General features: G+C 44.4%; 1 protein-coding gene across 2 annotated transcripts in view; it reads right to left on the bottom strand.

Moving 5' to 3' along the window:
- Window positions 1–2,146: 2,146 nt before the first annotated feature.
- Window positions 2,147–18,368, bottom strand: part of LOC112220600 (zinc finger protein OZF-like) — a 52,200-nt gene continuing 35,978 nt past the window's right edge. Inside the window, exon 2 of one of the 2 annotated variants that reach the window (XM_042315666.1) lies at window positions 2,147–3,018. In XM_042315666.1, coding sequence (XP_042171600.1) covers window positions 2,261–3,018 — 758 coding nt within the window. In that variant the 3' untranslated portion in view covers window positions 2,147–2,260. The remainder of the gene's footprint in view (window positions 3,019–18,368) is intronic. The other variant, XR_006082290.1, reaches the window with a different exon arrangement.

Raw genomic sequence — 18,368 nt, 5'->3', positions numbered from 1 at the left:
TTGTGCAAGTTTCCCATTTAAAAAGATGAGAGAGGCCTGTCATTTTCATCATAGGTACACTTCAACTATGACACACAAAATGAGGAAAAAAATCCAGAAAATCACATTGTAGGATTTTTAATGAATTTATTTGCAAATTATGGTGGAAAATAAGTATTTGGTCAATAACAAAAGTTTATCTCAATACTTTGTTATATACCCTTTGTTGGCAATGACAGAGGTTGAAAGTCCGTGTTGCCCAGCAACAGCTCCAAAACATCACTGCTCTAGAGGAGATCTGCATGGAGGAATGGGCCAAAATACCAGCAACAGTGTGTTGTGAAGACTTACAGAAAACGTTTGACCTCTGTCATTGCCAACAAATGTGATTTTCTGGATTTTTTTTCCTCATTTTGTCTGTCATATTTGCTAGATTAGATAATAAACACCAAATAGCAGCAGTGTAAAAAAAATGCAAATAGTCTGGGTAGCCTTTTTATTAATTGTTCAGCAGTCTTATTGCTTGGGTGTAGAAGCCGTTAAGGAGCCTTTTGGACCTAGACTTGCCTGTAATCCATGGCTTCTGGTTGGGATATGTACGTACTAATGTTAGCTAGTTAAGATGAGCTACAATCCTAGTGGTAGGCTATTTTAGCTGTTAAGCTGATTAGTACATAAATATGAAATAAATATTTTTTAAACACAGTGTCTAATATACACCGAAAGCATCTCAAGGAGCTATAATGTTTCGGCTATGTTGTCTGGCAAGCTACCGAAGTGGCTGACGAGCTGTTGTTGTTGACGAAGCTTCCCGTCCACTAGATTATACGTCACACCAGCAGCATCATCTGAAAGATGCACATCGCCATCTGCTGACTGGGCAACGCAGTTTAGGAAAAATGTTTATTTTACTTTCAGACAAAACCTTTTTCTTCTTCATTTATTTATTTAAATAATCCTAATATATTGAGACATACAAAAAATTAACATATGTTGGTTCAGACTTTTAACGAGAATTGAAAACATACTAAGTGGCGAGTGGTGCAGCGATCTAAGGCACTACAGTCCCTGGTTCGATTCCAGGCTGTATCACAGCGGTCTAAGGCATCTCAGTGCTAGAGGCGTCACTACAATCCCTGGTTCGATTCCAGGCTGGATCACAGCGGTCTAAGGCATCTCAGTGCTAGAGGCGTCACTACAGTCCCTGGTTCAATTCCAGGCTGTATCACAACAGTCTAAGGCATCTCAGTGCTAGAGGAGTCACTACAGACCCTGGTTCAATTCCAGGCTGTATCACAGCGGTCTAAGGCATCTCAGTGCTAGAGGCGTCACTACAGTCCCTGGTTCAATTCCAGGCGGTATCACAGCGGTCTAAGACACTGCATCTCAGTGCTAAAGGTGTCACTACAGACACCCTGGTTCAAATCCAGGCTGTATTACAACCGGCCGTGATTGAGAGTCCCATAGGGCGGCGCACAATTGGCCCAGCGTCGTCCGGGTTTGGTTGGTGTAGGCAGTCATTGTAAATAAGAATTTGTCCTTAATTAACTGACTTGCCTAGTTAAATAAAGGTTAATAAATAAATAATCAACTGCAAAACCACATTTAAGGCAATATATTATTCAGTCAATACTGCTTCTATATAATGTAAGAATACATTGATGTAGCTGTATACAGTCCACTAGTGACGTTCCAAATTTGAATTCTATTCAGACAAAAATATGTGACATGAACTACATCCTTTTTAAATCAGCACTCTGACATGGTGGAAAAATACTGATGGGAAGAATTCATGAGGTAGTGAATGTTTTTTTTTTATATATGTTGAGAATTTATCAACGTTATCAGAACATCACATTTCCGTTTAGCTACTAGACTAGAAACACAAATGAACTAAATTTATTTATCCGTTATTTTTACCAGGTAAGTTGACTGAGAACACATTCTCATTTGCAGCAACGACCTGGGGAATAGTTACAGGGGAGAGGAGGGGGATGAATGAGCCAATTGGAATGAAACACATTGATTAAATTAAAGAGGTTTCAAGGTTGGCATGAATAAATGCACATTCTATTCATCTACTTAATTATTTTCCTTTTAAAATATCCAAATCATATACCGAACATCTAAGGATGCAATATATCAAAGTTCATGATCAAAACAAAATACACATTTTAATATTAAAACAAATTTTATTTAATTTCTCAAGTAGGTCTATTAAAAAAAAAAAACTTTCATGCATGCCATTTCATTTCATTGTCATAGAAACACATTTTTTTAATCAAAAACTTAAGTCAGAACACAGTCTCTCTATTCTCTCATGTGATTTCAGGTCCTCTGCCCGGGAAAATGTCTTTCCACACTGAGAGCAGTGGTATGTCTTCTCCTCCTGTGTGTTAGTATGTTGGAAAGACGCTTCTCCTGTGTGTGTCCTCTCATGCTTTTTCAGGTTCCATGATCGGGTAAAACTCCTTTGACACTGGGAGCATTGGTAAGGCTTTTCTCCTGTGTGTATTCTCTCATGCTCCTTCAGGCTCCCTGACCACCTAAAACTCTTTCCACAGTGGGAACAGTGGTAAGGCTTTTCTCCAGTGTGTATTCTCTCATGCTCCTTCAGGCTCCCTGACCACCTAAAACTCTTTCCACAGTGGGAACAGTGGTAAGGCTTTTCTCCTGTATGTATTCTCTTGTGCATTTTCAGACTCTGTAAATGAGTAAAATTCTTTCCACAGTGGGAACAGTGGTGTCGTCCTGTTGGTTTGGGCATCTCTCGGTCTGGTTCCCCTGAAGGACTCTTCCTGCTGTCAGAGTGAGGGTCTGGTTCCCCTGAAGGACTCTTCCTGCTGTCAGAGTGAGGGTCTGGTTCCCCTGAAGGACTCTTCCTGCTGTCAGAGTGAGGGTCTGGTTCCCCTGAAGGACTCTTCCTGCTGTCAGAGTGAGGGTCTGGTTCCCCTGAAGGACTCTTCCTGCTGTCAGAGTGAGGGTCTGGTTCCCCTGAAGGACTCTTCCTGCTGTCAGAGTGAGGGTCTGGTCTCTCCCCTACCAGAGACAAACATATAATTTAATTAAACAGAGAACTGAAGGAAACCTCCACATGATAAAACGGTCTAAATGGTTGAATCCAGACCATATCCCACAATAGCCAGAGATCAGTCTTCACAACATTTCATAATACAAAATAAACTTGGTGAGATTTAATGATGTATAGATGCAAATCTAATCCTGCTCTCATGGAATGTCTTGATTATAGGCTGAACAGAGCTCTGTATAATAGATAATGTCTTGTTTACAGGCTGAGCAGAGCTCTATAATAATAGATAATGTCATGTTTATAGGCTGAACAGAGCTCTATAATAATAGATAATGTCATGTTTATAGGCTGAACAGAGCTCTATAATAATAGATAATGTCATGTTTATAGGCTGAACAGAGCTCTATAATAATAGATAATGTCATGTTTATAGGCTGAACAGAGCTCTATAATAATAGATAATGTCATGTTTATAGGCTGAACAGAGCTCTATAATAATAGATAATGTCATGTTTATAGGCTGAACAGAGCTCTATAATAATAGATAATGTCATGTTTATAGGCTGAGCAGAGCTCTATAATAATATATAATGTCATGTTTATAGGCTGAGCAAAGCTCTATAATGATATATAATGTCATGTTTTTAGGCTGAGCAGAGCTCTATAATGATATATAATGTCATGTTTTTAGGCTGAACAGAGCTCTAGATAATGTCATGTTTATAGGCTGAACAGAGCTCTAGATAATGTCATGGTTATAGGCTGAACAGAGCTCTAGATAATGTCATGTTTATAGGCTGAACAGAGCTCTAGATAATGTCATGTTTATAGGCTGAACAGAGCTCTAGATAATGTCATGTTTATAGGCTGAACAGAGCTCTAGATAATGTCATGTTTATAGGCTGAACAGAGCTCTAGATAATGTCATGTTTATAGGCTGAACAGAGCTCTAGATAATGTCATGTTTATAGGCTGAACAGAGCTCTAGATAATGTCATGGTCATCCATGAAGACGAACAAATTCACAGGGGCCATACTTGCGAACAGTCGAGCACCACTAGCAATAAGCAAACATTTAAACAGGTTCTCCTGCTCAACATTCAAATAGTTGATTGACTTGCATGTGACAGAATGCTAAATTGTAGCAGGTCCCATCAGATAACATGGCACAAGTTAGCATTATGCTAACCTAACCAGGAGGCAGTGATTTATATCATTCCAAATTCTTCAGTCTATCGAAGAGCCTTTAGATCCACTAACCAATGGAATTTCTTAAAATCGGTCAACCCTGGACACGAGAGGGATATTTTAAACCTACAAATTCAACGTTTCCTTTCGTTCCGTTGCTCTGTAACAAAATGTTGTGTTTCAATATTGAACTGATGCATCCTTGACTAGACTACTAACTACTGCTAACGTTGACTAGACTACTAACTACTGCTAACGTTGACTAGACTACTAACTACTGCTAACGTTGACTAGACTACTAACTACTGCTAACGTTGACTAGACTACCAGCTACTGCTAACGTTGACTAGACTACCAGCTACTGCTAACGTTGACTAGACTACCAGCTACTGCTAACGTTGACTAGACTACCAGCTACTGCTAACGTTGACTAGACTACCAGCTACTGCTAACGTTGACTAGACTACTAACTACTGCTAACGTTGACTAGACTACTAACTACTGCTAACGTTGACTAGACTACTAACTACTGCTAACGTTGACTAGACTACTAGCTACTGCTAACGTTGACTAGACTACTAACTACCGCTAACGTTGACTAGACTACTAACTACTGCTAACGTTGACTAGACTTCCAGCTAACGTTGACTAGACTACCAGCTACTGACTACTAACTAGACTACCAGCTACTGCTAACTAGACTACCAGCTACTGCTAACGTTGACTAGACTACCAGCTACTGCTAACGTTGACTAGACTACCAGCTACTGCTAACGTTGACTGACTACCAGCTACTGCTAACGTTGACTAGACTACCAGCTACCGCTAACGTTGACTAGACTACCAGCTACTGCTAACGTTGACTAGACTACCAGCTAACGTTGACTAGACTACCAGCTACCGCTACGTTGACTAGACTACTAACTACTGCTAACGTTGACTAGACTACTAACTACTGCTAACGTTGACTAGACTACCAGCTACTGCTAACGTTGACTAGACTACCAGCTACTGCTAACGTTGACTAGACTACCAGCTACTGACTACCACGCTAACGTTGACTAGACTACTAACTACTGCTAACGTTGACTAGACTACTAACGTTGACTAGACTACTAGCTACCGCTAACGTTGACTAGACTACTAACTACTGCTAACGTTGACTAGACTACTAACTACTGCTAACGTTGACTAGACTACTAGCTACCGCTAACGTTGACTAGACTACTAACTACCGCTAACGTTGACTAGACTACTAACTACTGCTAACGTTGACTAGACTACCAGCTACTGCTAACGTTGACTAGACTACCAGCTACTGCTAACGTTGACTAGACTACCAGCTACTGCTAACGTTGACTAGACTACCAGCTACTGCTAACGTTGACTAGACTACCAGCTAACGTTAACTAGACTACCAGCTACTGTTGACTAGACGTACCGCTAACTAGACTACCAGCTACCGCTAACGTTGACTAGACTACCAGCTACCGCTAACGTTGACTAGACTACCAGCTACTGCTAACGTTGACTAGACTACTAGCTACTGCTAACGTTGACTAGACTACTAGCTACTGCTAACGTTGACTAGACTACCAGCTAACGTTAACTAGACTACCAGCTAACGTTAACTAGACTACCAGCTAACGTTGACTAGACTACCAGCTAACGTTGACTAGACTACCAGCTGCCGCTAACGTTGACTAGACTACCAGCTACTGCTAACGTTGACTAGACTACCAGCTACCGCTAACGTTGACTAGACTACCAGCTAACGTTAACTAGACTACCAGCTACCGCTAACGTTGACTAGACTACCAGCTACCGCTAACGTTGACTAGACTACCAGCTACCGCTAACGTTGACTAGACTACCAGCTACCGCTAACGTTGACTAGACTACCAGCTACCGCTAACGTTGACTAGACTACTAGCTACTGCTAACGTTGACTAGACTACTAGCTACCGCTAACGTTGACTAGACTACTAGATACTGCTAACGTTGACTAGACTACCAGCTACCGCTAACGTTGACTAGACTACCAGCTACCGCTAACGTTGACTAGACTACCAGCTACTGCTAACGTTGACTAGACTACCAGCTACTGCTAACGTTGACTAGACTACCAGCTAACGTTGACTAGACTACTAGCTACCGCTAACGTTGACTAGACTACCAGCTACTGCTAACGTTGACTAGACTACCAGCTAACGTTGACTAGACTACTAGCTACCGCTAACGTTGACTAGACTACCAGCTACTGCTAACGTTGACTAGACTACCAGCTAATGTTAACTAGACTACCAGCTACCGCTAACGTTACTAGACTACTAACTACTGCTAACGTTGACTAGACTACTAACTACTGCTAACGTTGACTAGACTACCAGCTACTGCTAACGTTGACTAGACTACTAACTACTGCCAACGTTGACTAGACTACCAGCTACTGCTAACGTTGACTAGACTACCAGCTACCGCTAACGTTGACTAGACTACCAGCTACTGCTAACGTTGACTAGACTACCAGCTACAGCTAACGTTAACTAGACTACCAGCTAACGTTAACTAGACTACCAGCTACCGCTAACGTTACTAGACTACCAGCTACCGCTAACGTTGACTAGACTACTAGCTACTGCTGACTAGACTACCAGCTACCGCTAACGTTGACTAGACTACCAGCTGCCGCTAACGTTGACTAGACTACTAGCTACTGCTAACGCTGACTAGACTACCAGCTACTGCTAACGTTGACTAGACTACCAGCTACTGCTAACGTTGACTAGACTACCAGCTAACGTTGACTAGACTACCAGCTACTGCTAACTTGACTAGACTACCAGCAACTGCTAACGTTGACTAGACTACCAGCTACTGCTAACGTTGACTAGACTACCAGCTACTGCTAACGTTGACTAGACTACCAGCTACTGCTAACGTTGACTAGACTACCAGCTACTGCTAACGTTGACTAGACTACCAGCTACTGCTAACGTTGACTAGACTACTAGCTACTGCTAACGTTGACTAGACTACCAGCTACTGCTAACGTTGACTAGACTACCAGCTACCGCTAACGTTGACTAGACTACTAACTACTGCTAACGTTGACTAGACTACTAACTACTGCTAACGTTGACTAGACTACCAGCTACTGCTAACGTTGACTAGACTACTAGCTACTGCTAACGTTGACTACACTACTAACTACTGCTAACTAGACTACCAGCTAACGTTGACTAGACTACTAGCTACCGCTAACGTTGACTAGACTACTAACTACTGCTAACGTTGACTAGACTACTAACTACTGCTAACGTTGACTAGACTACTAGCTACTGCTAACGTTGACTAGACTACTAGCTACTGCTAACGTTGACTAGACTAACAGCTAACGTTAACTAGACTACCAGCTACCGCTAACGTTGACTAGACTACCAGCTACCGCTAACGTTGACCTTGACTACTACTACCGCTAACGTTGACTAGACTACCAGCTACTGCTAACGTTGACTAGACTACCAGCTACTGCTAACGTTGACTAGACTACCAGCTACTGCTAACGTTGACTAGACTACCAGCTACTGCTAACGTTGACTAGACTACCAGCTACTGCTAACGTTAACTAGACTACCAGCTAACGTTAACTAGACTACCAGCTACTGCTAACATTAACTAGACTACCAGCTACCGCTAACTAGACTACCAGCTACCGCTAACGTTGACTAGACTACCAGCTACTGCTAACGTTGACTAGACTACTAGCTACCGCTAACATTGACTAGACTACCAGCTACTGCTAACGTTGACTAGACTACCAGCTACCGCTAACGTTGACTAGACTACCAGCTACTGCTAACGTTAACTAGACTACCAGCTAACGTTAACTAGACTACCAGCTACCGCTAACGTTAACTAGACTACCCGCTGCCGCTAACGTTGACTAGACTACCAGCTGCCGCTAACGTTGACTAGACTACCAGCTACCGCTAACGTTGACTAGACTACCAGCTAACGTTAACTAGACTACCAGATACCGCTAACGTTGACTAGACTACCAGCTACCGCTAACGTTGACTAGACTACCAGCTACCGCTAACGTTGACTAGACTACCAGCTACCGCTAACGTTGACTAGACTACTAGCTACTGCTAACGTTGACTAGACTACTAGCTACTGCTAACGTTGACTAGACTACTAGATACTGCTAACGTTGACTAGACTACCAGCTACTGCTAACGTTGACTAGACTACCAGCTACCGCTAACGTTGACTAGACTACCAGCTACCGCTAACGTTGACTAGACTACCAGCTACTGCTAACGTTGACTAGACTACCAGCTACTGCTAACGTTGACTAGACTACCAGCTACTGCTAACGTTGACTAGACTACCAGCTAACGCTAACGTTGACTAGACTACTAGCTACCGCTAACGTTGACTAGACTACTAACTACTGCTAACGTTGACTAGACTACTAACTACTGTTAACGTTGACTAGACTACTAGCTACCGCTAACGTTGACTAGACTACCAGCTACTGCTAACGTTGACTAGACTACCAGCTAATGTTAACTAGACTACCAGCTACCGCTAACGTTACTAGACTACTAACTACTGCTACTAACGTTGACTAGACTACTAACTACTGCTAACGTTGACTAGACTACCAGCTACTGCTAACGTTGACTAGACTACTAACTACTGCCAACGTTGACTAGACTACCAGCTACTGCTAACGTTGACTAGACTACCAGCTACCGCTAACGTTAACTAGACTACGAGCTACTGCTAACGTTGACTAGACTACCAGCTACAGCTAACGTTAACTAGACTACCAGCTAACGTTAACTAGACTACCAGCTACCGCTAACGTTAACTAGACTACCAGCTACCGCTAACGTTGACTAGACTACTAGCTACTGCTAACTAGACTACTAGCTACTGCTAACTAGACTACCAGCTACCGCTAACGTTGACTAGACTACCAGCTACTGCTAACGTTGACTAGACTACCAGCTGCCGCTAACGTTGACTAGACTACCAGCTGCCGCTAACGTTGACTAGACTACTAGCTACTGCTAACTAGACTACCAGCTACCGCTAACGTTGACTAGACTACCAGCTACTGCTAACGTTGACTAGACTACTAGCTACTGCTAACGTTGACTAGACTACTAGCTACTGCTAACGTTGACTAGACTACCAGCTACTGCTAACGTTGACTAGACTACCAGCTACTGCTAACGTTGACTAGACTACCAGCTACCGCTAACGTTGACTAGACTACCAGCTAACGTTGACTAGACTACCAGCTACTGCTAACTAGACTACCAGCAACTGCTAACGTTGACTAGACTACCAGCTACTGCTAACGTTGACTAGACTACCAGCTACTGCTAACGTTGACTAGACTACCAGCTACTGCTAACGTTGACTGGACTACTAACTACTGCTAACGTTGACTAGACTACCAGCTACCGCTAACGTTGACTAGACTACCAGCTACTGCTAACGTTGACTAGACTACCAGCTAACGTTGACTAGACTACTAGCTACCGCTAACGTTGACTAGACTACTAACTACTGCTAACGTTGACTAGACTACTAACTACTGTTAACGTTGACTAGACTACCAGCTACTGCTAACGTTGACTAGACTACTAGCTACTGCTAACGTTGACTACACTACTAACTACTGCTAACTAGACTACCAGCTAACGTTGACTAGACTACTAGCTACCGCTAACGTTGACTAGACTACTAACTACTGCTAACGTTGACTAGACTACTATCTACTGCTAACGTTGACTAGACTACCAGCTACCGCTAACGTTGACTAGACTACCAGCTACCGCTAACGTTGACTAGACTACCAACTACCGCTAACGTTGACTAGACTACCAGCTACCGCTAACGTTGACCTTGACTACTAACTACTGCTAACGTTGACTAGACTACCAGCTACTGCTAACGTTGACTAGACTACCAGCTACTGCTAACGTTGACTAGACTACCAGCTACTGCTAACGTTGACTAGACTACCAGCTACTGCTAACGTTAACTAGACTACCAGCTAACGTTAACTAGACTACCAGCTACTGCTAACATTAACTAGACTACCAGCTACCGCTAACTAGACTACCAGCTACCGCTAACGTTGACTAGACTACCAGCTACTGCTAACGTTGACTAGACTACTAGCTACCGCTAACGTTGACTAGACTACCAGCTACCGCTAACGTTGACTAGACTACCAGCTACCGCTAACGTTGACTAGACTACCAGCTACTGCTAACGTTGACTAGACTACCAGCTAACGTTAACTAGACTACCAGCTACCGCTAACGTTAACTAGACTACCCGCTGCCGCTAACGTTGACTAGACTACCAGCTGCCGCTAACGTTGACTAGACTACCAGCTACCGCTAACGTTGACTAGACTACCCGCTGCCGCTAACGTTGACTAGACTACCAGCTGCCGCTAACGTTGACTAGACTACCAGCTACCGCTAACGTTGACTAGACTACCAGCTACCGCTAACGTTAACTAGACTACCAGCTAACGTTAACTAGACTACCAGCTACCGCTAACGTTAACTAGACTACCCGCTGCCGCTAACGTTGACTAGACTACCAGCTGGCGCTAACGTTGACTAGACTACCAGCTACCGCTAACGTTAACTAGACTACCAGCTAACGTTAACTAGACTACCAGCTACCGCTAACGTTGACTAGACTACCCGCTACCGCTAACGTTGACTAGACTACCAGCTGCCGCTAACGTTGACTAGACTACCAGCTGCCGCTAACGTTGACTAGACTACCAGCTACCGCTAACGTTGACTAGACTACCAGCTAACGTTAACTAGACTACCAGCTACCGCTAACGTTGACTAGACTACCAGCTACCGCTAACGTTGACTAGACTACCAGCTACCGCTAACGTTGACTAGACTACCAGCTACCACTAACGTTGACTAGACTACTAGCTACTGCTAACGTTGACTAGACTACTAGCTACTGCTAACGTTGACTAGACTACTAGATACTGCTAACGTTGACTAGACTACCAGCTACCGCTAACGTTGACTAGACTACCAGCTACCGCTAACGTTGACTAGACTACCAGCTACTGCTAACGTTGACTAGACTACCAGCTACTGCTAACGTTGACTAGACTACCAGCTAACGTTGACCAGCTAACGTTGACTAGACTACTAGCTACCGCTAACGTTGACTAGACTACCAGCTACTGCTAACGTTGACTAGACTACCAGCTAACGTTGACTAGACTACTAGCTACCGCTAACGTGACTAGACTACCAGCTACTGCTAACGTTGACTAGACTACCAGCTAACGTTGACTAGACTACCAGCTACCGCTAACGTTGACTAGACTACTAACTACTGCTAACGTTGACTAGACTACTAACTACTGCTAACGTTGACTAGACTACTAACTACTGCTAACGTTGACTAGACTACCAGCTACTGCTAACGTTGACTAGACTACCAGCTACTGCTAACGTTGACTAGACTACCAGCTACTGCTAACGTTGACTAGACTACCAGCTACTGCTAACGTTAACTAGACTACCAGCTACCGCTAACGTTGACTAGACTACTAGCTACTGCTAACTAGACTACCAGCTACCGCTAACGTTGACTAGACTACCAGCTACCGCTAACGTTGACTAGACTACCAGCTACCGCTAACGTTGACTAGACTACCAGCTACCGCTAACGTTGACTAGACTACCAGCTACTGCTAACGTTGACTAGACTACCAGCTACTGCTAACGTTGACTAGACTACCAGCTACTGCTAACGTTGACTAGACTACCAGCTACTGCTAACGTTGACTAGACTACCAGCTACTGCTAACGTTGACTAGACTACCAGCTACCGCTAACGTTGACTAGACTACCAGCTACTGTTGACTTGACTAGACTACTGCTAACTAGCTACCAGCAACTGCTAACGTTGACTAGACTACCAGCTACTGCTAACGTTGACTAGACTACCAGCTACTGCTAACGTTGACTAGACTACCAGCTACCGCTAACGTTGACTAGACTACTAGCTACTGCTAACGTTGACTAGACTACTAGCTACCGCTAACGTTGACTAGACTACCAGCTACTGCTAACGTTGACTAGACTACCAGCTACCGCTAACGTTGACTAGACTACCAGCTAACGTTGACTAGACTACCAGCTACCGCTAACGTTGACTAGACTACCAGCTACCGCTAACGTTGACTAGACTACCAGCTAACGTTACTACTACCGCTAACGTTGACTAGACTACCAGCTACTGCTAACGTTGACTAGACTACCAGCTACTGCTAACGTTGACTAGACTACCAGCTACCACTAACGTTGACTAGACTACCAGCTACTGCTAACGTTGACTAGACTACCAGCTACTGCTAACGTTGACTAGACTACCAGCTACTGCTAACGTTGACTAGACTACCAGCTACCGCTAACGTTGACTAGACTACCAGCTACCGCTAACGTTGACTAGACTACCAGCTACTGCTAACGTTGACTAGACTACCAGCTACTGCTAACGTTGACTAGACTACCAGCTACTGCTAACGTTGACTAGACTACCAGCTACTGCTAACGTTGACTAGACTACCAGCTACTGCTAACGTTGACTAGACTACCAGCTACTGCTAACGTTGACTAGACTACCAGCTACTGCTAACGTTGACTAGACTACCAGCTAACGTTGACTAGACTACCAGCTACTGCTAACTAGACTACTACAGCTACTGCTAACGTTGACTAGACTACCAGCTACTGCTAACGTTGACTAGACTACCAGCTACTGCTAACGTTGACTAGACTACCAGCTACTGCTAACGTTGACTGGACTACTAACTACTGCTAACGTTGACTAGACTACCAGCTACCGCTAACGTTGACTAGACTACCAGCTACTGCTAACGTTGACTAGACTACCAGCTAACGTTGACTAGACTACTACGCTAACGTTGACTAGACTACTAACTACTGCTAACGTTGACTAGACTACTAACTACTGCTAACGTTGACTAGACTACCAGCTACTGCTAACGTTGACTAGACTACTAGCTACTGCTAACGTTGACTACACTACTAACTACTGCTAACTAGACTACCAGCTAACGTTGACTAGACTACTAGCTACCGCTAACGTTGACTAGACTACTAACTACTGCTAACGTTGACTAGACTACTATCTACTGCTAACGTTGACTAGACTACCAGCTACCGCTAATGTTGACTAGACTACCAACTACCGCTAACGTTGACTAGACTACCAGCTACCGCTAACGTTGACCTTGACTACTAACTACTGCTAACGTTGACTAGACTACTAACTACTGCTAACGTTGACTAGACTACCAGCTACTGCTAACGTTGACTAGACTACCAGCTACTGCTAACGTTGACTAGACTACCAGCTACTGCTAACGTTGACTAGACTACCAGCTACTGCTAACGTTAACTAGACTACCAGCTAACGTTACTAGACTACCAGCTACTGCTAACGTTGACTAGACTACTAGACTACCAGCTACCGCTAACGTTGACTAGACTACCAGCTACTGCTAACGTTGACTAGACTACCAGCTACCGCTAACGTTGACTAGACTACCAGCTACTGCTAACGTTGACTAGACTACCAGCTACCGCTAACGTTGACTAGACTACCAGCTACTGCTAACGTTGACTAGACTACCAGCTACCGCTAACGTTAACTAGACTACCAGCTAACGTTGACTAGACTACCAGCTACCGCTAACGTTGACTAGACTACCAGCTACCGCTAACGTTGACTAGACTACCAGCTGCCGCTAACGTTGACTAGACTACCAGCTACCGCTAACGTTGACTAGACTACCAGCTAACGTTAACTAGACTACCAGCTACCGCTAACGTTGACTAGACTACCAGCTACCGCTAACGTTGACTAGACTACCAGCTGCCGCTAACGTTGACTAGACTACCAGCTACCGCTAACGTTAACTAGACTACCAGCTAACGTTAACTAGACTACCAGCTACCGCTAACGTTGACTAGACTACCAGCTGCCGCTGACGTTGACTAGACTACCAGCTACCGCTAACGTTGACTAGACTACCAGCTACCGCTAACGTTGACTAGACTACCAGCTACCGCTAACGTTGACTAGACTACCAGCTACTGCTAACTTGACTAGACCAGCTACCGCTAACGTTGACTAGACTACCAGCTACCGCTAACGTTGACTAGACTACCAGCTACCGCTAACGTTGACTAGACTACCAGCTACCACTAACGTTGACTAGACTACTAGCTACTGCTAACGTTGACTAGACTACTAGCTACTGCTAACGTTGACTAGACTACTAGATACTGCTAACGTTGACTAGACTACCAGCTACCGCTAACGTTGACTAGACTACCAGCTACCGCTAACGTTGACTAGACTACCAGCTACTGCTAACGTTGACTAGACTACCAGCTACTGCTAACGTTGACTAGACTACCAGCTAACGTTGACTAGACTACTAGCTACCGCTAACGTTGACTAGACTACCAGCTACTGCTAACGTTGACTAGACTACCAGCTAACGTTGACTAGACTACTAGCTACCGCTAACGTTGACTAGACTACCAGCTACTGCTAACGTTGACTAGACTACCAGCTAATGTTAACTAGACTACCAGCTACCGCTAACGTTAACTAGACTACTAACTACTGCTAACGTTGACTAGACTACTAACTACTGCTAACGTTGACTAGACTACTAACTACTGCTAACGTTGACTAGACTACCAGCTACTGCTAACGTTGACTAGACTACCAGCTACCGCTAACGTTAACTAGACTACCAGCTACTGCTAACGTTGACTAGACTACCAGCTACAGCTAACGTTGACTAGACTACCAGCTACTACTAGACTACCAGCTACCGCTAACGTTAACTAGACTACCAGCTACCGCTAACGTTGACTAGACTACTAGCTACTGCTAACTAGACTACCAGCTACCGCTAACGTTGACTAGACTACCAGCTACCGCTAACGTTGACTAGACTACCAGCTAACGTTGACTAGACTACCAGCTACCGCTAACGTTGACTAGACTACTAGCTACTGCTAACGTTGACTAGACTACTAGCTACTGCTAACGTTGACTAGACTACTAGCTACTGCTAACGTTGACTAGACTACTAGCTACTGCTAACGTTGACTAGACTACCAGCTACTGCTAACGTTGACTAGACTACCAGCTACCGCTAACGTTGACTAGACTACCAGCTAACGTTGACTAGACTACCAGCTACTGCTAACGTTGACTACCAGCAGCTAACTGCTAACGTTGACTAGACTACCAGCTACTGCTAACGTTGACTAGACTACCAGCTACTGCTAACGTTGACTAGACTACCAGCTACCGCTAACGTTGACTAGACTACCAGCTACTGCTAACGTTGACTAGACTACCAGCTACCGCTAACGTTGACTAGACTACCAGCTACTGCTAACGTTGACTAGACTACCAGCTACCGCTAACGTTGACTAGACTACCAGCTACCGCTAACGTTGACTAGACTACCAGCTACTGCTAACGTTAACTAGACTACCAGCTAACGTTAACTAGACTACCAGCTACCGCTAACGTTGACTAGACTACCAGCTACCGCTAACGTTGACTAGACTACCAGCTACCGCTAACGTTGACTAGACTACCAGCTACCGCTAACGTTGACTAGACTACCAGCTACCACTAACGTTGACTAGACTACTAGCTACTGCTAACGTTGACTAGACTACTAGCTACTGCTAACGTTGACTAGACTACTAGCTACTGCTAACGTTGACTAGACTACCAGCTACCGCTAACGTTGACTAGACTACCAGCTACCGCTAACGTTGACTAGACTACCAGCTACTGCTAACGTTGACTAGACTACCAGCTACTGCTAACGTTGACTAGACTACCAGCTAACGTTGACTAGACTACTAGCTACCGCTAACGTTGACTAGACTACCAGCTACTGCTAACGTTGACTAGACTACCAGCTAACGTTGACTAGACTACTAGCTACCGCTAACGTTGACTAGACTACCAGCTACTGCTAACGTTGACTAGACTACCAGCTAATGTTAACTAGACTACCAGCTACCGCTAACGTTGACTAGACTACTAACTACTGCTAACGTTGACTAGACTACTAACTACTGCTAACGTTGACTAGACTACCAGCTACTGCTAACGTTGACTAGACTACTGCCAACGTTGACTAGACTACCAGCTACTGCTACGTTGACTAGACTACCAGCTACCGCTAACGTTAACTAGACTACCAGCTACTGCTAACGTTGACTAGACTACCAGCTACCGCTAACGTTGACTAGACTACCAGCTAACGTTAACTAGACTACCAGCTACCAGCTAACGTTGACTAGACTACCAGCTACCGCTAACGTTGACTAGACTACCAGCTACCGCTAACGTTGACTAGACTACCAGCTACCGCTAACGTTGACTAGACTACCAGCTACCGCTAACGTTGACTAGACTACCAGCTACCGCTAACGTTGACTAGACTACTAGCTACTGCTAACGTTGACTAGACTACTAGCTACTGCTAACGTTGACTAGACTACTATACTACTGCTAACGTTGACTAGACTACCAGCTAACGTTACTAGACTACCAGCTACCGCTAACGTTGACTAGACTACCAGCTACCGCTAACGTTGACTAGACTACCAGCTACTGCTAACGTTGACTAGACTACCAGCTACCGCTAACGTTGACTAGACTACCAGCTACCGCTAACGTTGACTAGACTACCAGCTAACGCTGACTTGACTACCAGCTACTGCTAACGTTGACTACCAGACTACCAGCTAACGTTGACTAGACTACCAGCTACCGCTAACGTTGACTAGACTACCAGCTACTGCTAACGTTGACTAGACTACCAGCTACTGCTAACGTTGACTAGACTACCAGCTACCGCTAACGTTGACTAGACTACCAGCTACTGCTAACGTTGACTAGACTACCAGCTAATGTTAACTAGACTACCAGCTACCGCTAACGTTGACTAGACTACCAGCTACCGCTAACGTTGACTAGACTACCAGCTAACGTTGACTAGACTACCAGCTACGCTAACGTTGACTAGACTACCAGCTACTGCTAACGTTGACTAGACTACCAGCTACCGCTAACGTTGACTAGACTACCAGCTACCGCTAACGTTGACTAGACTACCAGCTACCGCTAACGTTGACTAGACTACCAGCTACCGCTAACGTTGACTAGACTACCAGCTAACGCTAACTAGACTACCAGCTACCGCTAACGTTGACTAGACTACCAGCTACCGCTAACGTTGACTAGACTACCAGCTACCGCTAACGTTGACTAGACTACCAGCTACCACTAACGTTGACTAGACTACTAGCTACTGCTAACGTTGACTAGACTACTAGCTACTGCTAACGTTGACTAGACTACTAGCTACTGCTAACGTTGACTAGACTACCAGCTACTGCTAACGTTGACTAGACTACCAGCTACCGCTAACGTTGACTAGACTACCAGCTACTGCTAACGTTGACTAGACTACCAGCTACTGCTAACGTTGACTAGACTACCAGCTAACGTTGACTAGACTACTAGCTACCGCTAACGTTGACTAGACTACCAGCTACTGCTAACGTTGACTAGACTACCAGCTAACGTTGACTAGACTACTAGCTACCGCTAACGTTGACTAGACTACCAGCTACTGCTAACGTTGACTAGACTACCAGCTAATGTTAACTAGACTACCAGCTACCGCTAACGTTAACTAGACTACTAACTACTGCTAACGTTGACTAGACTACTAACTACTGCTAACGTTGACTAGACTACCAGCTACTGCTAACGTTGACTAGACTACTGCAACGTACTAGACTACCAGCTACTGCTAACGTTGACTAGACTACCAGCTACCGCTAACGTTAACTAGACTACCAGCTACTGCTAACGTTGACTAGACTACCAGCTACCGCTAACGTTAACTAGACTACCAGCTAACGTTAACTAGACTACCAGCTACCAGCTAACGTTGACTAGACTACCAGCTACCGCTAACGTTGACTAGACTACCAGCTACCGC

The sequence above is a fragment of the Oncorhynchus tshawytscha genome, unplaced genomic scaffold (genome assembly GCF_018296145.1).
Source record: "Oncorhynchus tshawytscha isolate Ot180627B unplaced genomic scaffold, Otsh_v2.0 Un_contig_4119_pilon_pilon, whole genome shotgun sequence".
In the NCBI taxonomy this organism is placed as follows: Eukaryota; Metazoa; Chordata; class Actinopteri; order Salmoniformes; family Salmonidae; genus Oncorhynchus; species Oncorhynchus tshawytscha.
This window is presented reverse-complemented; position numbering and strand designations above follow the sequence as displayed.